The sequence below is a fragment of the Euphorbia lathyris genome, chromosome 4 (genome assembly GCF_963576675.1).
Source record: "Euphorbia lathyris chromosome 4, ddEupLath1.1, whole genome shotgun sequence".
Classification (NCBI taxonomy): Eukaryota; Viridiplantae; Streptophyta; class Magnoliopsida; order Malpighiales; family Euphorbiaceae; genus Euphorbia; species Euphorbia lathyris.
In genome coordinates, this window is record NC_088913.1 from 7,864,792 (window position 1) to 7,888,710 (window position 23,919).

Consider the following 23,919-nt stretch of genomic DNA (forward strand, 5'->3'; position numbering starts at 1 on the left):
CTAATTAATAAATTAGAAACCCAATAATTTAAAAAAAAAAAACAAATAGAAACTCAATAACGCGTATATAACAATTATCATATAAAATGGATAGTATAATTAAAAGGAAAAAGTATAAAAATAAACCTTGTGGTTACACCTGTTTTCGAGCAGCATTCTAGTGGTTTAAAATTTTACAAAATGGTACCTCGAGGTTCATTCTGTTAGCAAACACATGCCAAATTGATTAACGGTGTTAAAAATAGTCAAAAGTCAAAAGGGAAAAGAGTTAATTTTATCCTTATATTTATTTATTTTATAAATTAACCCCCCTCTTATTATATAATTATCACAAACAAACCCCAAAATAAAAAAATAAAAATCAATTACATCATCTCCTTTATTTCTCTTTAATTTCTTATTTTTCTTCTACTTTATCTCTCTTCTCTTTATTAATTTTTCTCTCTCTATAATCAATTCAACATAAGAGCAATGCATGTATGTGTTCGGGTATACCGAAAACTCAACTTCATCTAACGGAATGAACCTCAAGGTACCATTTTGTAAATTTTTTAACCATAAAAGTGTCGATCGAAAACAGATGTAACCACTAGGTTTATTTTTATACTTTTCCCTAATTAAAATATTATATTATTATAAAATTGGTTATCTATTTTTAATTAAAAACACACTAATAATAGAATTTTATTACTAATATCATTTTTCATTTTTGAATTGATATAATAAATAAAATTATATAAAACTTAATTAGTGATAAAAGAGTAAAGTTGTCATTTTGTATAAAATTTATAGATGAAGAGACTAAGTAGTTAGTTTTATCCAAATCTAAGGATATTATAATATTTTTCTAAAAACATAGAGACTAATTAGTGTAACATGCACAAATTCAATTAATAAATTTAAAAATTATTATTTTCAAGTATTTTTTTTTTTTTGTAAAGCATTATTTAACCCCTCAGCTATCTTAAACACTGGGTTTTGACCACTGGTCTATTATTTAATAATATTTTTCCTCTAACTTAGCGAGAATGCTTATTTTTGCCCCCTAACTAATTATTTTTAGACCTGGGCATGACTCGGGCAGGGCCGGGCTTGTTGGGCTTTTAATAAAACCTGACGAGTCCAAGCCCAGCCCATCCCACAATAAATTGAGTCGGGTTCAGAGTGGGCTCGGACCTAAAATATGAATTTCAAGACCGCTCGTTCAAGCTCATCTGTATATTAAAAAAAATACAATTAAAATGTCACACCAACTTTTTTTAATAAAAAAATAGTACACACAACACAATACTTAATAAGTTGGAAAACATGTGATTTCTCTCTCCACATACAATTGATAGGAGTAATATGAATGACGTGTCACGTTCCGTTATCGATGCCTAAATTGGTACCTTTTTCAAATGTTAAACCTATATTATTGTTATTTTGTACGTAGAGCCTAAATTGATGCTTCCCCAAAAATCATATTTTTATTTTGGTATTATTCCTATTTTTTTAATTTCTTTTAATTTTTTTTCATTGTGATATGTTACTAATAGTAATATATATAAAGTTTAGATGATAAGATTCGTGATTGAGAAAACAGTTTGATGAAATATTTCTCAAATTAATCCAATTTATCAACGTTATTGATAAAATATTTTTTAATTATCAATTTTAGGGATAAAATTACATAATTTTAAACGTTAATAATAAAATTGCTCATAGCTGTAGATGTTAGGAGTTTTTAGATCATGTCCCTATGAATTGAGACTAATTTGAGGTTTTTAAGCCTATAAGAAAATCCGAAATAGACATTTTCGAACTTTTTGTCGACCGTTGGATTAGAGGACGCAATGAACAATAATCGTCCATCAGAGTTACCATTATTACTTATCCGTTGACCACAAAGAACGCCGTCGTATTTATAACTGATAATAACAAAATTCCTCTCTCTCTCACTCTCAATCTCCATCTTTGTCTCTCTGAAACCCTAACTCAGCTTTCAGTAAACTCGAAGCTTATGCATCTCGTGGAATCTCAATCAGGTAAAATAATGCCTTAGATATTCAATTTTACTCTTACTCTTACTCACTCTCACAAATCTTTTCGTTCTTTCTTCTTTTTTTTTAATTGAATTTGAATCTTAGGTTTCTGTTCAATGGAATATCATCGAATTGAGATATTTTTCAATGAGCTGCGTAAAGTTTATGTTATTATTTGATAGCCTTTAAACAATTTGGCTTCTAGTGGATTACGATACTGCTTTCAAATTTTATTGGGAATTTTTATGTTTATGAACTGAAAATTTATTACTTTTCAGCTGGTTATCTCTATGTATATATTACTTTGTTTATGAACCTGAATTATGTGTTGAATCAACTTATATATGAATGTGACTATTATGCTTTGCAATCCTTGTATGTAAAATGGTTTTGCAATTTTTGGCTACGAACGAAGAATATTTTTACATTTTGTAATGTGTGTTGCATGATGTTTTTTTTTCGTTTATTTGGTTCTTTTTCCACTCAGGTTTTTGTTTTCTTCCTTTAATCTTATTGGTGTTAATTCTGGCAGGGAAAGTGCTTTACAGAGGAAACCAGTGAATTTCGAGAAAATTTGTTAGAGGTAAAAACAGGGAATTCCAAATTAATGTCCTAAATCAATGGATTTTTACATTTGATGGTACTCGCAGATTTCAATGTCCACACATTTGGGTTCTGATCATACCCTGGTGTTTAGAGTCCACAGTCGCTCAAAAACAGTGTAATTTCTGATTTCTGCCTGCCATAGATTTTCCATTTCCATCTTATCTTCGTATTCTTCAAGAGAGTCTAGCCCTAGACTGAGGAAATGGAAAGCAAAAGAATCAAGATGGAGGAGAAAGAAGACCGAATCAGTGGTTTGCCGGATTCCATCATTCAATATATCCTCTCCCTTTTGCCATCAACCAAAGAAGCTATTCGGACTGGAATTCTATCAAAAAGGTGGGAGGATCAATGGACTCAAGTTCCGGTTCTCATTTTAGATTCCGCTGGTATGACTTTTGAAAACTTCCTTAATTTCATTGACAATACCTTAATTCTCCATGACTGCTCCAAGATCAACAAATTCCACCTCATATATCGTCATCCCGGTAGGAATGATCCTCAATTTAGTTCGAAAATCCGGTTTGCAACAAGAAAAGATGTGGCTGAGTTATATTTGGGTTCAAGCGAACAACAATACAAATTGCCGAATTTCCTTTTCAACAATGCTTCACTGGTTAATTTAAAAACAAGTAATTGTATTTTTATGCCTAATGGAAATATAAGTTGGGAATGTCTGACCAAATTGGTTATGACAAGCTGTAGATTCGCTGAACAAGCAATGGAACTTATTCTCTCTGGCACTCCGCTACTCAAACTTTTATCTTTAAGTTATTGTTTTGGGTTTAACAAGCTGGTTATTACTTCCAAATCCTTGGAAAAATTGGGTTTAAAAGAACTTCGCGGGATTTTTGATATTGAAATTTCATGTCCAAAGCTCGAGATATTGTGTCTTTCTTGTTGTGTGAATGTTAAAACTGCTAAACTACTGAATTTGCCATCTTCACTTTTTGCTACTATTGATTTTAACCATTATGAGGATCAGTGTAATGAAGTTCGTTTAAGTTTGATTAAAGACATTCTTCAACAACTTCAGCGTGTCAAGGATCTAAGGATCGGGGGTTGGCTTATGGAGGTAACTTCTAGAAGTGAAAAAACAAGCATTTCATCTTAGTTTTGTCAAGGAATGTGTGTAATATTTTTAAGTGTTAAATTGAATTATTACACTCTCTTTTCTAAATTTTCATTCCACATTATGTTTGTAGTATATATCAGCTATACAGATGGGAGGTCAGTTTTCTCCAGTGTTAAACATCAAATGCTTGGATCTGATTTCTCACAATATGTCTGGAATTGCGTGTTTACTTCGTAATTCACCCGTGCTTGAGAAATTGATTATTGATGTGACAAAATATGATGAGGTAACAACTCAAACCTTTTAAATTCTAGATAGCAAGTTTAGTTTATGTATTATTGTGAATGATATAGTGTATATGGACTAGAAAGTTTTAACATTTCATGAGTTTCTTCAAATTTTAAATGAATATATATACATTCAATTTCCAAGTATTGTTTAGTCCCTTGGCCTAACAATTTTTATGACAGGACAATCGTGATTTTGGGGAAAACTACTGGTCAGATGCCACTGTTTTCAATTGTTTGGTATCTCATCTAAAGACTATTAAGATCATTGGCTTTCCGAAGAGAGACGGCAAACATAAGGTTATGCTAAACTTTGTTCAATTTTTTCTCAAGAATGCAAGAGTGTTGGAAAAGATGATCATCCAATTGAAATATGATGGAACAATTTTTCCTCTGACAGTTTCTCAAGAATTGTTAAACTTGCCAAGATGTTCTCAATCTGCTGTTATTGAGTTGCGATGCTATAATTTTAACGTATGCCTTTCATTTGGTAGTAGTAGATGAAAATGTAAATAAGAGTAGTTTGTTGTGTCATTATTGGTTTAACGACTATTTGGATGATGTTTGTTGTTTGGTCACTTTAATTATCAGAAACATAAGATTATTGAATGTATCTTACTGCCTAACAATCCCAGTTCATTCATAGAAAATGTAAAAAAAAAATCTTTGGAAGGAACTAGTGAGGGGAGTAAAGGGGCGGCTTTAGCTTGGAAGGTGATTTGTAGACCTAAGGATCTTGTGGCTTGGAAAAGCCGACTTCGTGGACTGCTTAGGTTATTAAGGATATGTTCCCTTGTCTGAACATTACTGATACTGGTATTAGTGTTAAGTCAAAAGTTGTTGTTGATCCGTTAAATGAAGAAACAGAGCATGCTTGGGAGGCTGTTCAACAGGTTCAGGTTTCTTTGGATAAATCTGATAGTATTAAATAGAAGGGGAATCATTCTGCTTCTTTTTCTGTTGCTGCTGCCTGGAATTCTCTTCGGATAAAGTGCTGGTTTCGTAGAGCTTTGGGTAAGAGTTTTCTTGCTCGGTTGACAAGGGTAACGTTTGTTACCACTATTTATGTGCTGTGGCAAGCTGGTATGCTTTTGTATTTTCAGAATCTTCAACCTGTTGTTGATGATTTAATTAGCCTTGTGGCGTTTTATGTTCGTTATGAAGTGTAAAATGTCCTCTAGGTTTTTATCGGAATGTTTAGTCCTAGATCGACCTAGGTTTTCTTTTTTCGGAAAATGTGATGAAATAGTTGTTGTATGTCTATGAACCTAACTTCTTAGCTGTTCTTCTAGGCGAGTCATGTTTTGAGCTTGAAGTTTTAAATTTGCCCGAGTCCATATTGTTAAACTTTAGAATTACAGGTTACAGGTTTAACCTTACTACTGTAATGACATGATGTATTCTGGGTTTACAGTATTGATGTGTTGTTTTGATGATTGAATGGACAAAGTGAATGATGAATTCGTGGAGAAAGCAAAGGCTCGTTATAGGAGACGGGTTTCGGTGATCGCTTCAAGGTAAGCATTAAGCAAGGTACTCAAGTATATATACATGTATGAGATTACAGAAAGTAGGTATATACATATATCATGCTCGGAAAGTTTAAATGCATAAGCAGTTCGAATTAGACGAGGTTGTATAGCTCTCATTCTTTGAGCATTTTGGTTCGCAATATGTGAATAACAATGAAGCAATAGCAAGCCAACTAGCTCAAACATAAACAGTTAGTTGGCAAGTTGGCTGCATTTCTTTGTGAGTCAACCCATGCACGGGCAAGCATCGCTAAGAGAGGATCCGAAGGTAAGAGGATGGGTATGTTGAACCAAGAGAAGGGAGATTAAGGTGTATAATGAAGTCTTGTTTCTGGTCTTCTATCATGGGCGAATTAGGAGTGTATTTACTCTACCTAAGGTCTCACTCCTCGGAGAATGGCCGCCCAGCTCCTCGGATGATGTCTTCCCCTTTGCTTCCCGAGCGTAAGGCTCTCTTATCCCAATGAGGAAAGACAGGACGCGAGAGGGATATTAGTATATAGTGATTCAGATACATTATTTATGGAGTCAAATAAGAAAGAGAGAAATAAGCAGGCTATACCTAAGCCTAAAAGCATATCATAGTAGCCTAATTCATATCCTTCCTCTAATGTCCCACCGGAAGGCGCATAGGAGCTTGTTTTCCAACCTGGGTGGTTGTTTTCTCGAAACCTAGTAGCTAGCCGAAGTGAACCAAGTTAAGTGATCCAATCATTGTTTGGATTCGACGTGAGACCCTGCCGAAATTTATGCGAATTGTTGTACAAATGCTTTGGATAGAGTGACTCTCTTTCATTTCTTTATGAAGGAAGGGATGCCTCGGTGACTAACTTGAGATATCCACTAACACTTTTCATTTCTCTGTAAAGAAAGGGGCGTCTTTGCATCTCACCCGAGATGTCGATGCTACCGTTAACACGAGACATCAACTAGGATTTACCTGTCTATATCGCTGTCTATATCGCTTTCTCAACCGAATGACTTTAATTAGCACCAACTTAAGACTAATGAATATAAATTGATTGAATTTTCTTTATTTGCTTATGGATCGGAACATTTGGTACTTACTGATCACATTTTGGAAAATTCTGTTCTTGCTTTATTTTTTTTATTATTTTTTTTTTAGGAAGTTCTGTTCTTGAAATTGATCTAACTTCAAAATGGATTGGAATTGTTAGACATTATTGTACGTAATTTGTGATTTTATTAATAGGATTTGTACACAAATACTCCTAGCATTTATCGTAAAGGAGCAATTTATCGCGAACGTCTAAATTAGTGCAATTTTGCTCTTAATATTGGTAACTAAGAATAATTTTACTCCAAAGTTAGCAAGTTGAATTAATTTTAGATATTATTATAAAACACATGTATTTTATTTCTTAATCTGCGGAAATTACATATAAGTTGGTTATAAAAAAAAAATCATTTTTTTATGATTTAATAATAGAACTGAAAATTAATATTTATAAATTCGGTAAAAAAAATTTATTTTTTGTTGTCAAACTTGTACAAAAGACAGTATGTTCTTTTAATTTCTTTTAACTATTTTTCATATCTAATCATATGCGCGTTACTAATGCGTGATAAAATGAAGTAAATATGAAATATAGAGGATAAGATTCATGACCAAGAAGACAGTTTGATGAATTAGTTTTAAAATTGATCTAATTTGTCAACGTTAGAGGTAAAATTGCTTCTAGCTGTAAATATTAGGGGTAAAAACGCTATTGGATGCCAACATTGTGGGTAAAATTGCTTCTGACTATAAACATTAGAGGTAAAATTGCTCTTGACTACCAACGTTAGGGGTAAAATTGCATCATTTTAAACGTTGGATAAATTTGCTTCTAACTTTAAACATTATGAATATTTTTACACATTATCCTTTTATTTATTGCTACTCTTAAAATTGTTTTTTTTTTTTTGCTCTCATCCGAGAAAACAGACATATATATATATATATATATACTATTATTCGTTTTTTAGAGCTAAGGGCCAAATTTAGCATTAACGGTTTTAGAAAGTGCAGATTTGACCATAACGTACAAAATGATATAAATTTCTCTAACGTTTCTAAGCAAGATCAAGTTTATCCTGCTTTACTGATTTTTTTTTAAAAAGACACGGTTTGACTTGTTCAAGGGTAATATCAGAATTTCCAATTATATCTTAAGATATTTAGTATGTTACTAACAGAGTTATAAAAAAAAACTTGTTAAATTATCAATAACTAAGTTTGTTAAATAAAAGTTAATCACAAATTTTTTTTTTGTCAAAATATCTAAAATGTTTATTGTGATACTAATATAGTTACATCTAACCAATAAAAAATGTATGAAACTGTTTTACCTTATCGATAAATTTGTGCGAAATGTTTAATATGATAGTAAAAAAATATCAAATCAATTCATTCAAATTTTCTATTAGATAGAGGTAAAATTAATCTTGCTTGTATATGTCGTTCAAGGTTTTTTTCATTAAAACCAATAAAATACTGATTACACTATTAAAATTACTAATTTACTCTTAATACTTCTTTCCTAAAACATTATTTTTTATGCACCCTTTTCTTAAATGTTATTTCTTAATTAGAATTATTTGCAGTAATATCAACTCTTTCGCTTACGATAAATAAGAGCACATTTGAGAAAAAAATGTACCAGTAACATAATAAATATTTTAAACACTTTGAAACTTAAGTTGTTGACACTTTAACATATTGTTTATAACTCTGATAGTAACATTCTATCGAATAACATGTTAAATAACAATAAATTAGTTCATTTATTTTTATTTCTTGGTTAGAGAAGAATACAATTGTTTGGGTTTTGCTATATACTGCCCCTAAAATATTTATCACTGCCTCCTTTTGGACATTTTTGCCCTTTTCATTTTTCCATTCAAAAACTTAATATCCTCTCTCTCCCGAGTCAAAAATTGGATTTATAAAAAATGAACCCGAGAACGTCGAGGAAATCGAATAACTACCTTTCCTATTTACACTAATTGAAATTCGTCTTCAAAAACTAACCGATACAATCAATATATATATAAAAATTCATCCAAAATGTACTAAACGGGTGATTCACACCATTCCGCCTAGGCAGAAACGGATGAACTATCCGTTTCTGCCTAGGCGGAAAATGGTGGAACACCCGTTTCTACCATGACAGAATGGGTGATCCACAATTGGGTAAAAGTATCCAAAAGTGGCGGTATATAACAATCCACAATTATTTTCACTTGAAAATGTTACTCCTTCCGTCCCAAAATGATTGACGTTTTAGGCAAGTATGGCTGTCCCATTTTGTTTGACGTTTTCATACTTCCAAGAAATATTAATTGCTTGAATAACATATACTCCCCAATATACCCCTAATTAATGTTATACTTTGGCAGCCTAATTCATTCATAGTTTTGCATATATCAAAAAAACCTTCAAGCTTCCATCTCCCAAATATAAATATATTCATAGTTTCCGCCAAATTAAAACCATGAATCCAAATTTAAACAAATTTAATTTGGTGGTTTGCGCCAAATTTTTTGAGAACTCCATGAGACACAGCCACTTGATAAATTATGGATTAATTAATGAAATAAATGCAAGTTATCTAGCCAGAAACGTTTTCTATTAATATGGGGGTAAAAAGGTATTTTTCTTTATAAAAAAAGATCATTAATTAACTTTCTTAATCTATGTGCATATGTCTTAAACGACAAACATTTTGGGACGGAGGGAGTAAGATATATTGAGGATCATTCAACATTGACGTATTGTTTACAAATGGCTATTTGGTAAGGATCTTTTTGAGGAAACATTAGAGGTTTGATCCACTTTAGAGGTTTTGACTAGTCAAACCTTTAACTGTGGTGTTTGGCGAAAAAAAATTTAAAAGAGCTGTGGTGTTTGGCGAAAAAAAATTTAAAAGAGCTTGTTGGATTCAAAAATACTAATTTTGAAAAAACTCATTTTAAGAGCTTTTTCCATTAGTTTATTGCTTCATCTCTTTTGAATGACAGTTTTACCCCTAATTACCACTTTTTAATTCCAAATAAAGTGTTTTAGTATTTTTGAAAAAACTCATTTTAAGGGCCCTGTTTGGGAATTAGTTGTTAGCTGTTAGCTGATTACATTAGCTGATTTGACTAGCTGTTTGTGTAAACCTGTTTGGTAAAAATTAGCTGATTGATAATAGCGGTTTGTGCAAAAAGACGAATAAGGACATTAATTTTGGCGCAGGAGAAGAGAGAGTCTATCTATTAGGGTTAAAGAAGTCCATTAATTTTAATATTCCAAAACGCTAATTGAAAAAGCTCATTTTAAGAGCTTTTTCTAAATTAGCGTTTTCATCCCAAAACTCTCTCCCAAACCTCTCTCCACCAAACACTCAAATCAGCGGTTTCAGTTGTCAAACCTCTAAAATTGGTCAAACCCGCTCTTTTTATCCCAAAACGCTCTTTACCAAACAGGGCCAAGAGCTTTTTCCATTAGTTTATTGCTCCATCTCTTTTGAATAACATTTTTACCTCTAATTACCACTTTTTAATTACAAATAAAGTGTTTACCATATATGTATATGTCATTTGATACAAATAGTTATTAGCAATCAGCTAAGTTTTACCAAATAAGTTTACATGATCGACTAGTCAAATCAGCTAATTAAATCTGGTAACCAAAAAGTAATCTGCTAACAATTAATGTAATCAGTTATCATCTATCAGCTAACAGCTACTTGCCTTCTTTTAAGAAATAGTTGGATTTCACTAATACATGAATAGCAAAATGATAAAATTTGGTTTAATATATCATTTGCCCTTTAAACTTGTCCAAAAATCTTGATTGGTACCTGAACTTTCAAAATATCCCGATAGCCCCTCAACTTGTATAAAATGTTCGGTTAGCTCTCTGAACTTGGACAAAGTATAATCATTTGATCACTCGGTTGTAAAAAAGGTAAGTTAAAGGCGGAAGATGTAATGCGTCTTAAAAAGGTAAAACAACCAAGATCGGATATATATTTTTAATATTAGAGAAGATAAGTTTTATAGTTGAGTAAGTAATAACTTCATTTTTAATCTATTATTGAATTATGTAATAACATTATAAGAAGCGTGGAATATATCTTTCGCATTTAACTTACAACCGAGTGATCAATTGATTACATTTTATGCAAGTTCAAGAGGCTAACTGAACATTCTATATAAGTTGATGGGACTATCAGTATATTTTGAAAATTCAGGGGACAAATCGAACTTTTTAGACAAGTCGGGAGCAAATGATGTAATAAGCCATAAAATTTTGAAAGACCAGGGCTAAATAAGACTTTAGGCCTATTTATAACGGATAATAACAAAATTCCAATCTTCCTCTCTCAGTCTCCATCTTTGTCTCTCTGAACCCTAACTCAGCTTTCACTAAATTCGAAGCTTATGCATCTGGTGGAGTCTCAGTAAGGTAATATAATCTCTTAGTAGTGACCAATCTTCTTGTTCTTTCTTTCTTTTAATTGAATTTGAATATCGTGGAATTAAGATTTTTTCAATGATTTATGTGTTTTCGTGTTTCATTTCTTAATGTATTGAGTTGTGTAAAGCCTCTGTTAGTATTCGTCGGGTTTCTTCTAGATATCAACCATATTTTGCTTGTTCCATAGCTGGATGCTTTCTGCTCTTTTATTTCATAGCCTTTAAGCAATTTGGCTTTGTTGGATAACGTTACTGCTTTGGGTTTTTATTGGGAATTTTTATGTTTATGAACTGAAAAATGATTATCTTTCAGCTGGTTATATCTATGTAATATATTACTTTGTTTATGTTATAAAATGGGAGTTCTATCTATTTCTTTCTCTCAAACCTAAATTATGTGTTGAATCGACTTATATATGAAACTGAGAGTTATGGTTTGCAATCTCCTAAACCATATGGAGCCCTTAAAGTTGTCTATTTTGGTCATTTTGTCCCCCAATTTAAGTGACAACCCATTAGCCACTCCAACTCACTAAAAGTGACATAAAGCACCCCTTATTTTGCTTCATCTAGAGAAGTTGTTGACCCATGACGACCACACGCCTTTCGGTTGACTTCCCATCCGAAACGTGGCCTTTCCTTTTATAAAGATTTGCAACGAGGCCTTTGGTGATGGTATATCAAAGTGTGTATGAGTTTAGAGAAGAGAGGCTTTGCAAGGGGTAAATTTTTTTAGTGGGAAAAGCCATGTTGCAGATAGGAAATCAACTGAAAGGTGCGTGGTCCTCATGGGTCAACCTCTTCTCCGGTTGTGGCAAAATAAGGGGCGTTGTTATGTCACTTTCAGGGAGTTGGAGTGGCTAATGGGTTGTCCCTTAAATGGATGGGGGGAGTGACCAAAATGGACTACTTTAGGGGGGCGTCGTATGGTTTATACCTGTTAGAGACCATGGAAATAGAGAGAAATCCATGAGATACCATGTAGATTAAGAGCCTACATGAATATATTAAACTTAAGATGAATACACATATTTATACAAGTTAATCCTACAATTAAGCAAACATAGCTGCCCCGCTAGACCCTACTAGCAGCCATCTAGCTGTCATATCATGCTTACATTGATTTATTCTATAACAATACCTATGTAAAATCATTTTGCAATTTTTGGCTACGGGACTGGAATAATTTGCCCTCATTACCGCCTTGCCACTTTGTAATGTGCTTTGGTTTTATCACATGATTTATTTTTCATTCATCTGGTTCTTTTTCTACTCTGATTTTTTTCTTCATTAATCTTATTGGTGCTAATTTTGGTAGGTACACTGCTTTACAGAGAAAATCAGTGAATTTTGAGAAAATTTGTCAAAAGTAAAAACAGCAAACGAACAGATTATCCTTTTCCAGGGAGAAACTAGTCCTGTTTGATGGTAATGCAAAAAGAAAGGACCTAGTTATTCATGCGTTGCTGAGGATTGTTGCAGTTAAGTCGGCCGGACAAAATGAGTCGTACAGTTCCGCCTCATAACTCTATTGTTGAAATTAATAGTTTGCAAGCTGTACGAAGTAATTCAGCAGTCAAAGCATCAGTATCCGATCTAAATTATTCAATTAAGTGCAGTCAAAGAAATCCTCAATTGGCGAGGGATCTTTGGTCCAATAGAACTAGGTATTCTATGCAATGCAAAGGATTGCAAAGAAGTGTTTGTGTGGATAGAATTGACGAAAAACATCATGAGAAATGGAGCTCTGAAACTAATGCATTCGGTGTAGGGAGAAAATTCAGTACAAAGAACCATGGATCCTCTGTCTCGTCTTCTGATGGACCTTTTGCTGAAAACGACGAGGAGTCCAACAATGAAATCCTTCAGCATTTGTGCAGCAAAGGGAGGTTAATGGATGCATCAAGACTAATAGATGTTATGGCACGTAGAAACCAAATCCCTCTTTCTTATTGTTGCATAAACTTAGTCAGAGGTCTTGTTAAAGTTGAGCAGATGGATAAAGCTGCTAGAATTCTTAAAATAATGGTGATGTCCGGTGGAGTTCCTGATGTTATTACCTACAACATGATGCTTGGTGGTTTATGTAGGAGAGGAAAATTAAGATCTGCCATTGATCTCCTCGAAGATATGTCGTTGAGTGGTTGTCCTCCGGATGTGGTCACGTATAATACAATAATCCGCTACATGTTCGATAATGGGCATTTTGATGAAGCTATTAAATTTTGGAAAGATCAATTAAAGCGGGGGTGCCCTCCATTTTTGATAACCTACACAGTTCTCATTGAACTAGTCTGCAAGCATTGCGGGACTATTCGAGCTATGGAAGTATTAGAAGATATGGCAATTGAGGGTTGTTATCCTGATCTTGTTACTTATAATTCGTTGGTTAATTTTACGTGTAAACAGCGAAAGTACGACGATGCTGCAGTGATTATTTATAACATCTACTCTCATGGAATGGAGCCGAATGCTGTGACTTACAATACGCTTCTACATTCTCTTTGTAGTTCAGGTTTATGGGATGAAGCAGATGAGATCCTTGAAACTATGAGAGAAACTTCGCATCGCCCATCGGTAATCACTTACAACACACTGATTAACGGGTTGTGCAAATCCGGACATTTGGAACGTGCCATTGACTTCTTCTATCAAATGGTGAAGGAAAAGTGTTCACCTGATATAGTCACTTACAATACTCTCCTTGATGCATTATGCAAGGAGGGAATGGTAGATGAAGCGCTTCAATTATTCAGCTATTTACGCCTTAGCAACTGTTCTCCCGGGCTGATAACGTATAACATATTGATTGATGGATTGACTAGAAAAAGCTATATGGATAAAGCATTAGAACTATATAATCAGATGAGAGGAAGTGGGATAAGTCCCGACGGTATCACCCATCGATCTCTAGTTTGGGGGTTTTGCATAGCTAATCAATTTGAGGATTCCGTGGCAATACTGAGGGAGATGGGGAAGAAAGACCACAGGATTAACCAGGGTGCTTATGGAATGGTGATTGATGGATTATGTAAGAATAAAAAGGTGGATACTGCAATACAAGTTCTGGAAATGATGATTTCTAATCGATGCAAGCCAGATGAGCGGATTTATTCTACTTTAATTAACAGTCTGTCAGATTCTGGGATGATGGAAGAGGCAAACGAACTGCGGAAGAATTTGATTAACAGAAAGGTTCTTAAAGATTGAATGCTATTGGACTGATAGAGATCGTCTTTTCAACACATTTTACTGAGATGAGTTTTCCCTAGTAAGTTGTTTTTATATTTGCAAAACGCGAATTACATATGCAGCTCTTAGGGACACGTTCTATCTCAGATTAGTAAATTCCAAATTTTGTAAAAAGAACACCTGCTAATTTTTCAGTTAGTTGACACAAATAAGGTAACTTCTAATGTGAAAAAATAGCATTTCGTTCTAGTTTTTTAAGGAATGCTGTGTAATATTTTTAAATGCAAAATTGAATATCTTTTTTCTAAATTTCCATTTCCACATTATGTTTGTAGATTCTGTCAGCTATACAGGTGGGAGGTCAGTTTTCTCCCTTGTTGAACATCAAATGCTTGACTCTGAATTCTCACAATATCTCTGGAATTGCATGTTTACTTCGTAATCCACCCGTGCTTTAAGCAATTAGTTATTAATGTAGCATATAGTTGTTAGAATCGTTCGAGTCGGGAGTCGATTTGTACGACCTCGATCCGATTCTGTCTGATTTTATCAGGTTTCTCAAATTTTAAATGAAATATATATATTCAAGTTCCATCTATTGTTTTTAGTCCCTTGGCCTAACAGTTTTTATGTCCAGAACTATGATGATTTTGGGGAAAACTACTGGTCAAATGTCTCTATTTCAATTGTTTGGTATCGCATCTCAAGACTATTAAGATCATTGGCTTTCCGGAGAGAGATAAGTGTAAGGTTATGCTAAACTTTCTTCAATGTTTACTCAAGAATTATATATGCAGATCTTAGGGACATGTTCTATCTTAGATTGCAAAAGAATACCTGCTAGTTTTTCAGTTAGTTGACCCAAATAATCTCAACTGTATGAAATATTTTCACAAAGTGATGATGAATTGAGGTGACTTCTGAAGTGAAAAAGAAAAAATCATTTCATCCTAGTTTGTTTTTAAAGGAACGTGTGTAATATTTTTAAATGCAAAATCGAATTATTAAACTCTCTTCTGTCAGCTGTACAGGTGGGAATTCAGTTTCCTCCTTTGTTTAAACATCAAATGTTTGACTCTGAATTCTCATTGTATTGGTGGAATTGCATGTTTACTTCGTAAATTCATCCGTGCTTGAGAAATTAGTTATTAATGTGACGCTTTATGATCAGGTACTAGCTAAAACTTGTCGTGTGACTGGGTTCGAGTCTTAGGAGCGGCTTCTTGCCAAAAAATTGGCAGGGAAAGGCTTGCCTCGGTACACCCTTGTGGTGGGACCCCTTCCCGGACCCCCGCTTAAGCGGGGACACGTAGTGCACTGGGCCGCCCTTTTATTATTGTGAATGATATGGTGTATATGGACTAGAAAATAATAGCATTTCATGTATTGTTTAGTCCCTTGGCCTAACAATTTTTATGTCCAGAACTATGACGATTTCGAGGAAAAACTACTGGTCAAATGTGACTGTTTTCAATTGTTTGGTATCGCAAGACTATTAAGATAATTGGTTTTCAATTGTTTGGTATCACATATTTTCATATCAATACATACAATATCTTTTTCGACAATGTAATCTAGAATAGATGTGAGAAAAAGACTTTCATTTTAAAATACTTTCATTTAAAGTTTTCTATTTTAATATTGTATTGAAATTGTATTGAATTTAATAATAGGAAACTTCACTCTCTTTACTTCTTTTTTGACAGATAGACAGATAGAGTAAATAGAACAAATATTCGAAGTGTCTTGACTTGCGAAATATTCTGGAGTGTTATTTTTTATCGGAATCGGAAAGAAAAAGAAAAAAACTGGGCAAAAGGAAATATAAGAAAGATGGTGAGAAAGAATAAAGTATAAAATATAGGATACTGTAACAGTTTAATGCACATATAAGAATACGTAAAAATACTGATTTTTAGAAATCTCATGAACAAGATCTTTAAAAGTCTATCCATTTTTGCCAAAGATGTGAATATGACTTGCGGTATAGGTTTTTGCCTATGGCCGAATATCTTCCTGCCTTTTTTATTACTTTGATCCTTTCATTCTTGTCTGTTGGAAGCTCTCGTGTTGTGGCATACTTTCATATTGGGTAAACCCACTCTACCGAATTGTCTATGAGCACGATTTCCTCTGTTTCCATACAGGGCTTTGTTTTTTTGCTTTATCAAGCATGTATAAATGTGATAGTCGATCGGAGAAGATGTCATTTTTGCTAATGAATCGGTGTTGTTGTTCTGAGGGATCCTCTGCAATTCTATCTACTTTGTGCCCTTCTAGTTTGGCTTCCGCTAACATGTCTCTAACCATATGTAGATATGATTTCATGGAATCCTTATTTGTAATGTATTGACTTGTGAACAGATTTACGACCAGTTTTGAATCACTTCTGATTATTGCTTGGTTTGGTCTAGTCACTTTTAAAATTTGTAAGGCATGAATCAATGTTTCGTATTCTGCAGCATATTTAGTTGCTAGGAAGTTGAGAGTTGTCCTATACTTTAATAGGATCCCCTCGGATCCTTTAATAAATATAATATGTCAATTGTTCGAATTTTTTGTTAATAAATTTCAATAAATGATGAACAAAAGGTATTTCATTAATATGGTATGTATTATTATATTCATCAAATACTTTTTCTTATCCAAAATAAAAAAATGTTTTACAATTTTTTTAAATTAACCATCAACCTATATTGCACGAAAATAGATATAGACACAATGAAATGTAATTTTTAAAAACCAAAGGAAATTAAAACGTGGGGAAAACATGTAAATATTAAAAATATAGGAGTATATTTGTGAATATTAAAAATATAATAATATGTTTAAAAAAACAAGAACGGAGAACAAGAGAAAGAAAGTCCAAACTCAATCAAAATTCAAATGATAAGAATTATAGGAGAAAAAAATATAGGTAAGTTCTTTAAATAAAGAATACAAGAAATAAATTGTTAGTCAAATACGAAGTTCCATTATTTTTAATCTTAGATTGAATAGGAATCATAAAATAGAAAGTTAGAATTTTAAGCGAAATAGGTAAAGGAAACGTTAGAGGCGTTTCATATTTTGGGTAATTACGAAAACGTATCCGAAAATGTTTCGTATCAGTTTCTGTTTCCCACATCCACCGGAAACAAATGAAACACATGTCACAATGAGTTTCCATGCATCATAGCCATCAATTTATATTCAAAATCAATTAGACCACTTGTGCCTCTAAAATACCAATTATTTTGGCATTTTAAAGATTACATGGTATTAATATATGTATACAATTTTTTACTCTATATATATATATATATATATATATATATATATAGAGTGAGAGACCTAATAACTTTTTTAGACTCCTCCCAGTCTTGGACCCCAGACCAGTGCACTCCTAACCTATGTTCCAAGACCAACCCTGTATAGGTCTAAGTATAAGTTAGAGTACCCAATGAAAAAATAACAAATTTAGGCGTGTAATTATATATTAAGCCTATCAATATGTTCAAATGAGTTTTCAGGGATAAAGTACCAAATAATCTCAACAATTTTAGCTCACAACGTTTGTCAAATAACACAATTAGAGCATTCATTAACAGCATTGACACATTAATGACCATACTGTTAACTCATCTACTCCTAGGAGTCACATATTTGAGTTCCAAATACTTTCATCATTCAGAATTACAAATTGACAAACATGTGTGTCGTCTAGCGGCGGATGTAGAGGGGGGGCAGGGAGGGCAGTTGCCCTACCCCCGTGGTTCTGCCATTATCAAAACATCATTTGCCACCTTTTTCAGATGTTTCGTTAGCATTCGTTTCAAATAATATTGATCACTTGAATTTGTTTAAAGTGACATATTAACCTTCTAAATTTATTTAAAATTGCATTTTTCTTCAAAATTTACAAAATTTTTTGTTACATGTTAAGAATTTTAAACACAATATATAGCTTAATTTTGAGAAGTTTACATTATTACTTAAAAATTGGTTATTGACCACTCATATTATAACACGTACATATACGAAAAAGAAATTGAACAAGTTCGATCTAGCAAAAAAATTTTTTTTACACACCATATGTAAAATCGGTCCCCCAATCAAATAATTATGTATTCGCCAATAAAAATACCTGAAATGATTTTATTAAAATTAAACGCAAATTTCAATAATTTTAATAAATTAAAAATAAAGAAACTCAATAAGTTTGGTGAAACATACAAATTTCATTTTACCCAACTTTAGTTCCACATTGGAATATCGATGCTTTTCTTTAAAAATAAATCTTAATAAATAAAGGCTTAATACCCATTGAACTTATCAAACAAAAATTTAATTAACCCTGAACTTTTAAATTATTCTGATAACTTTCTCAACTTGCATAAAATATTCAGTTAGCTATGTGAATTTGTGTAAAATGTAATCAATTGATCTTTCGGTCGCAAAAAAAGTAAATCAAATGCGGAAGAGGTATTCCACGCACCTTAGAAAGTCATTACATAATTTAAAAATAGATTAAAAAATGAGTTATTACTTGTTCAACTATAAATTTTGTCTTCTCTAATATTATAACCGTATATTCCGATTTTGGTTGTTTTACTTTTTTTTTTAAGACTCGTGCAATACATCTTTCGCATTTAACTTACTTTTTTGCAACCGATTGATCAATTGATTACATTTTGCGTAAGTTCAGGGGGTAAATTGAACATTTTATGCAAGTTAAGGCTATTGGAACATTTTAAAAGTTCAGCAATCAAACTTTTTTGCATAAGTTAGAGGGGCAAATGATGTATTAAGCCATAAATAAACGTTGTAGTTAGGGCTGTAATCGAGCCGAGTCGAGCCGAGCTTTGGTCTGATCAAGCTCGGCTCGCTATAAAATTAACGAGCTCGAGCCCGAGCCGAGCTTGCTATAAAATTAACGAGTCGAGTCCAAGCCGAGCTTGAGCTGTGCTTCGAGCTTGTTTCGAGCCTAAAATCTTTTTTGGACTTGGTTCTTTAAGAAAATTATCTAACCATGAATTGTTTATAAATAAATCATTAATTATATTTGTGAAGTTTGCTCGCAAATAACTCTTTAATTGTGAACATAAACAAGCTCACAAGTAAAGTTCGTGAATAAATAAACAAGATGCTTAAAAATAGTTCGTCTATTACTCATTTATTATGTTTGTGAACGAACTCATCTAATAACAAATGAAACTAACACAAAACTATATAGTTTTCTACAAAACTAAAATTTGTTCATAAATGTTTTAATCGAGGCTGCTCGCGAGCTTTCGAGCCGAGCTTGGACATGTTCAAGCTCAGCTAAACGAGCTAGTAAATCGTGTTCACGAGCGGCTAGTTTACACATAGAACCGAGTCGAGCCGAGCTTTTCTCGAGCCAGCCGCTCATGAGCGGCTCTGTTCATTTACAGCCCTAGTCATCTTCTCTCTGGCTCCCTTAATCCCTCCTCTTTACTCAGCCCCTTAGCTCTCAGCTCTCTAGCTCTCTCGACTCATTCCTCAGGCCAGATCATCTCGCGTCGGCCTTCCTCCTCCAGTCCTTCCAGTAGCAGTCGCAAATTTTAGCCGAATCCCATCAGTATTCACAGTATCCAGAGCAGGCATGCATCTATTCCCAATTTCGATTCATAGCTAGGCTCATTCATTGTTCATCAATCATCACTCATCATCTACATTTTTTTTTCAAAGTTAACCTAATTCGTTAATTGCATTTTAATAAAAAAATATGGGATTGTCTAAAATTTTCAATTTATGAATTGGTTGTTTTAAGTGAGTTTCTTTCTAATTGACGCCTGTCGTTGTTCGTGCCGAAATTGGATATGCCTGCTGTGATGTTTGTCTTCTTCTTCTTTTTTTCCTGGTTTCAGTTGAGTATCTATATGATACCTTTTCAGAATTCTTGTTCTCGGTGACTGGGAAAGATTATTCCTATTTTCTTCTGGTTTAGCAGTTACCAAGGATTAATTCTATTATTGATATATTATCCATTTTGTTAGTGATGCCTTAGATTATTCTAAATTTTTGAGTTTGCTCTGGTTTAGCTCATATCAAGCAAAGTTAACTGTCTAATGTGTTACTTAGCAGTTAGATTAGAGCTACATGTTTCTGTAGCTTCATGAATATAAAAAGGGCGGACTGTGTATTAAGCGTCCCCGGCGACGGTGTGGGGAGGGTCCCACCACAAGGGTGTACTGTGTGGGGGCAAGAGGCCGCTCCGAAGACTCGAACCGGTGACCTAAATGACTAAAAAGTTTAGCTTGATTTTGCTTGATCATTTAAGCTTAGAGTTGATTTTGTACAAACTATTTAGGTAAAACTTTATCCTGTGTCAGAAAATTATTACTCTTGGGGCAGCTTGTTGTAATTTCCCATTTACAGTGAATTTGGGTGGTGAATTGGGGCCTGAAACTGCTGCTATGGACTATATTTAAACATGAAACTCTTAAAACTACGATTTGCAGTCTTTAACTATGACAGAGTGATTCTTTTTGTAACATTTCCCTTTGATGCAATGATGTTGAGTTGGGAGCTGACCTGCTGTTTGATTCGTCTGAAACAAATTTAGGTATATGAGTATAACAATTACCAAGTTTGAAATCCCAATTCAATTCATTTTGTTACTTGTAACTTCTATCTCGTTTTACTTTATTTTTCTAATTAAGTTTGTTTTCGCACCATTAAAATCTGAATCGCATTCCACTTTTTTGGATTCAAATGTCAAAACATTTAGTTTTTACATTATGTATGTAGATAAAGTATATTTTATTGATTATTGTTTTACATTCTTGTTTATAAATTACTTAAAATGAAACAAAAATAGGATTAAATATGCTGGAACCAAACCGAACTGAAGTCTTCGGTTCGATTGTCTTATACTGTTTGGTTTGGTCTGCATTGGCGCATAAAAAATGTAACTATTGACATGATTAATTCTAATTTCTACTTGGTTTCTTCTATTTTGTTGTTAATTAATTGATAGATATAATCTTAAAGATGATAGAAAATTTTCTTTCCATTTTCTTGGTGGTCATAGAATACATACTAGGTTCTGCTCTTCATGTTTCTTCAGCGAGCTGCAGTGACATTGCGGTACTCAACAAGGTTCATTTCTACTAGAAGTACTCATGATATTTCAAGTGTCATTTCTGAGTTCAATAAGGTAGGACACTGTTATCAATATCAAAATAGTTACTTTATCATTTAATAAACAAACTTTTCTTTTATGCTCATCATATCCTTGTTTTAGGAAATGGAATCTGTCTTTGGTGAAACTCCACCGATTGGAATGAGTGGTTCAGCACAAGAACCAGGATTCAGCTCTTATGAGCTTGCTAGTTCTACAAGTGACAATTTTGTGGTAAAAGAATCCATATTAGCATCTCAAATAGCCAACAAGAATGTACTTGGTTTGACCCACGTTGGCAGTACCGGAGAAGCCCAAATGGTGGATGTATCTCCCAAGGAAAATACTAAGAGAACTGCTATTGCTAGTTGCAAGGTAATTCTGGGCAAAAAGGTATTTGATATGGTTTCAGCCAATCAAATGGGCAAAGGTGATGTCCTTACTGTGGCTAAAATAGCCGGCATAAATGGAGCCAAGCAAACTAGCAGCCTTATCCCACTCTGTCACAATATCACCCTAACTCATATTCGTGTCGACCTAATGCTGAATCCAGATAATTATAGTGTGGGAATAGAAGGGGAGGCCTCAACCACCGGTAAAACTGGTGTTGAAATGGAAGCATTGACAGCTGTGACCACTGCTGGCTTAACAGTGTATGATATGTGTAAGGCTGCTTCAAAGGAAATCCAAATAACAGATGTACGGCTTGAGCATAAAACTGGTGGGAAAAGCGGGGACTGGAAGCGGAACACGAACAGTGATGACATGTCAATCAAAAACGAGAAAGACTGAAGCAGTTTGCAGGTACAATAACAGAAAGTAGCACTGAGCCTATACTGTCGATCAATTGTTGTTGCCACATATAGGCATGTAGATGACTAAGAGAATTGGATAAATCTAAAGTTTTCTTTTCTATTAGTGAACAATGAGTGAATGTAGAATGGAACCAGATCCAAGCAACTAGGGTGTATACTACTGAGAAAACTATACTTAGGAGTTAAGTGAAGCCTATAGTCATAATTATCTAGGTCATGCCAGGAATCAAAGGGTCTATCTGCACAAGTTTCTTGCAAGTTCCTTACATTTAAAGATGACCAAAAGTTTACTGCTATGATGCTTCTGATTTTTCATATTCAGTTTCTTGCCTTGATTCATTTATCATTAAGATTCTCAATTGCATAGACGTGAATATTCTCCTTTGGTTTGCTTCTCACTTGGCATTCTAAAATGATATATTTTTCAGTGATTTTTCCCATTTCCTGTTTCCAAAACATAGAAAAACGCTGTTCTCAATTCGACAAGTATTTTTCTTTTGCTTTCTTGTCATTCATTATTCTTCGTTTCTGAAACTAGCTAGTTTTGATTTTGATAAGTATCTCGCGCCTAACTTCATTGTCCTTTACAGGCCATGGTTCTTCTTTATTATATGCTACTCTTTTTCTTTTCCTCTTTGTGCTTTTGCTAAATGCTTGTTCCCCTGCAGTTATACCATATGCGGTTTATACAAGTTTCCATTCCATGGTCGGTAATCATCTTATATTATGCTTTGCTTACCTTACAAGAAGCGTCTTCTCTGTTCTATTACAACTAAGTTTGATTTAGTTATAATATGAAGAAATGGTAGCCTACTTTGCTGTTCTTTTTTTTTTTTGGCAAAAAGCATTCTGAGCTCTTTATCATTTTGGTGGATTGAGCTCATGATTTTTCAGGTCACATTAAGTCTTTGATGACTACAAAAGTCAGCTTTGCTTAAAGGTTGGTTCATCCACTAAACTCGGAAAGATGAGGATTCTCAAAATGCGTTTTGCTTTCTTTTGCTTAAAGGTTGGTTCATCCACTAAACTTGGGAAGATTACCTCTGAGAACCTCTCGCCTTTTGGTTAACTTCTCATATGCAAATGTGAGTTTTCTTTTTATAAAAATTTGCAACCTGGTATTTCAATCTGTCTATGAGTTTAGAAGCTATTACAAAATATGCTTTAAGAATGGGTATATGTTTTTAAAGGGAACACCTTGCATATGAAAAATCAACCAAAATGCGACTGGTAAAAATCTTTACCGATTGAGGAAAAATAAGGGATGTATTATATCAGTTTCATGAAGTTGGAGTTGCTAATGAGTTGCCCCTTAAATTCGGGAGCAGAGTAATCAAAATGAACTAACTTTAGTGACCGTTTAGGCCTACAAATTACAATTAATGTTCATCACTTCTCTTTGAACTTGTGGTTAGTAAAAATTGAATCTGACAAGTTTGTCTACATACTTACTCTACTGTGATAATGTTTTGTTTTTCTACACTGAATTTGTGTTGACGTTGTGAACTAAGTCACTATCTGCGTACTGTTATTATTAGGGCTGTAATCGAGCCGAGCTTGCTATAAAATTAACGAGCCGAGCCCGGCCGAGCTTTGGAGCTTGCTATAAAATTAACGAGCCGAGCCCGGCCGAGCTTTGGAGCTTGCTATAAAATTAACGAGCCGAGCCCGAGCTGAGCTTTGGCTTGCTCAACGAGCTTGAGCCGAGCTTCGAGCTTGTTTCGAGCCCAAAATCCTCTTTTGGACTTGGTTCATTAAGAAAATTATCTAACCATGAATTGTTTGTGAGTAAATTG

At 33.6% G+C, this 23,919-nt stretch overlaps 3 protein-coding genes across 15 annotated transcripts; all 3 read left to right on the forward strand.

Moving 5' to 3' along the window:
• Positions 1 to 1,915: 1,915 nt before the first annotated feature.
• LOC136227699 (F-box/LRR-repeat protein 25-like) lies at positions 1,916 to 4,598 on the forward strand. 3 transcript variants are annotated; one of them, XM_066016436.1, is made up of 5 exons: positions 1,916 to 2,027; positions 2,557 to 3,702; positions 3,833 to 3,988; positions 4,173 to 4,289; positions 4,390 to 4,598. In XM_066016436.1, the coding sequence occupies exons 2-5, from the start codon at positions 2,833 to 2,835 to the stop codon at positions 4,405 to 4,407; spliced, it is 1,161 nt and encodes a 386-aa protein (XP_065872508.1). In that variant the 5' UTR covers positions 1,916 to 2,027; positions 2,557 to 2,832; the 3' UTR covers positions 4,408 to 4,598. The 3 variants fall into 3 exon arrangements, with proteins under 3 accessions (XP_065872508.1, XP_065872507.1, XP_065872506.1); XM_066016435.1 differs by having other exon boundaries at positions 2,557 to 2,607; positions 2,675 to 3,702; positions 4,173 to 4,598; XM_066016434.1 differs by having other exon boundaries at positions 4,173 to 4,598.
• Positions 4,599 to 10,863: 6,265 nt separating this feature from the next.
• LOC136226582 (pentatricopeptide repeat-containing protein At1g08610) lies at positions 10,864 to 16,478 on the forward strand. 7 transcript variants are annotated; one of them, XR_010687778.1, is made up of 5 exons: positions 10,864 to 10,979; positions 12,309 to 14,261; positions 14,518 to 14,542; positions 14,820 to 14,927; positions 15,354 to 15,741. XR_010687778.1 is itself a non-coding variant. In XM_066015149.1 (2 exons), exon 2 carries the CDS (start codon positions 12,491 to 12,493, stop codon positions 14,198 to 14,200), a length of 1,710 nt encoding a protein of 569 aa, XP_065871221.1. In that variant the 5' UTR covers positions 10,864 to 10,979; positions 12,309 to 12,490; the 3' UTR covers positions 14,201 to 14,511. The 7 variants fall into 7 exon arrangements, 1 of the variants encoding a protein (XP_065871221.1); XR_010687775.1 differs by having other exon boundaries at positions 14,820 to 16,478; XR_010687777.1 differs by lacking the exon at positions 14,518 to 14,542 and having other exon boundaries at positions 14,820 to 14,932.
• Positions 16,479 to 19,589: 3,111 nt separating this feature from the next.
• LOC136227643 (cyclic pyranopterin monophosphate synthase, mitochondrial) lies at positions 19,590 to 23,656 on the forward strand. 5 transcript variants are annotated; one of them, XM_066016359.1, is made up of 4 exons: positions 19,590 to 19,785; positions 21,219 to 21,344; positions 21,432 to 22,112; positions 23,018 to 23,656. In XM_066016359.1, the coding sequence occupies exons 2-3, from the start codon at positions 21,243 to 21,245 to the stop codon at positions 22,098 to 22,100; spliced, it is 771 nt and encodes a 256-aa protein (XP_065872431.1). In that variant the 5' UTR covers positions 19,590 to 19,785; positions 21,219 to 21,242; the 3' UTR covers positions 22,101 to 22,112; positions 23,018 to 23,656. The 5 variants fall into 5 exon arrangements, with proteins under 5 accessions (XP_065872431.1, XP_065872430.1, XP_065872432.1 ...); XM_066016358.1 differs by lacking the exon at positions 23,018 to 23,656 and adding an exon at positions 22,792 to 22,989; XM_066016360.1 differs by lacking the exon at positions 23,018 to 23,656 and having other exon boundaries at positions 19,592 to 19,785; positions 21,255 to 21,344; positions 21,432 to 22,473.
• Positions 23,657 to 23,919: the final 263 nt, after the last annotated feature.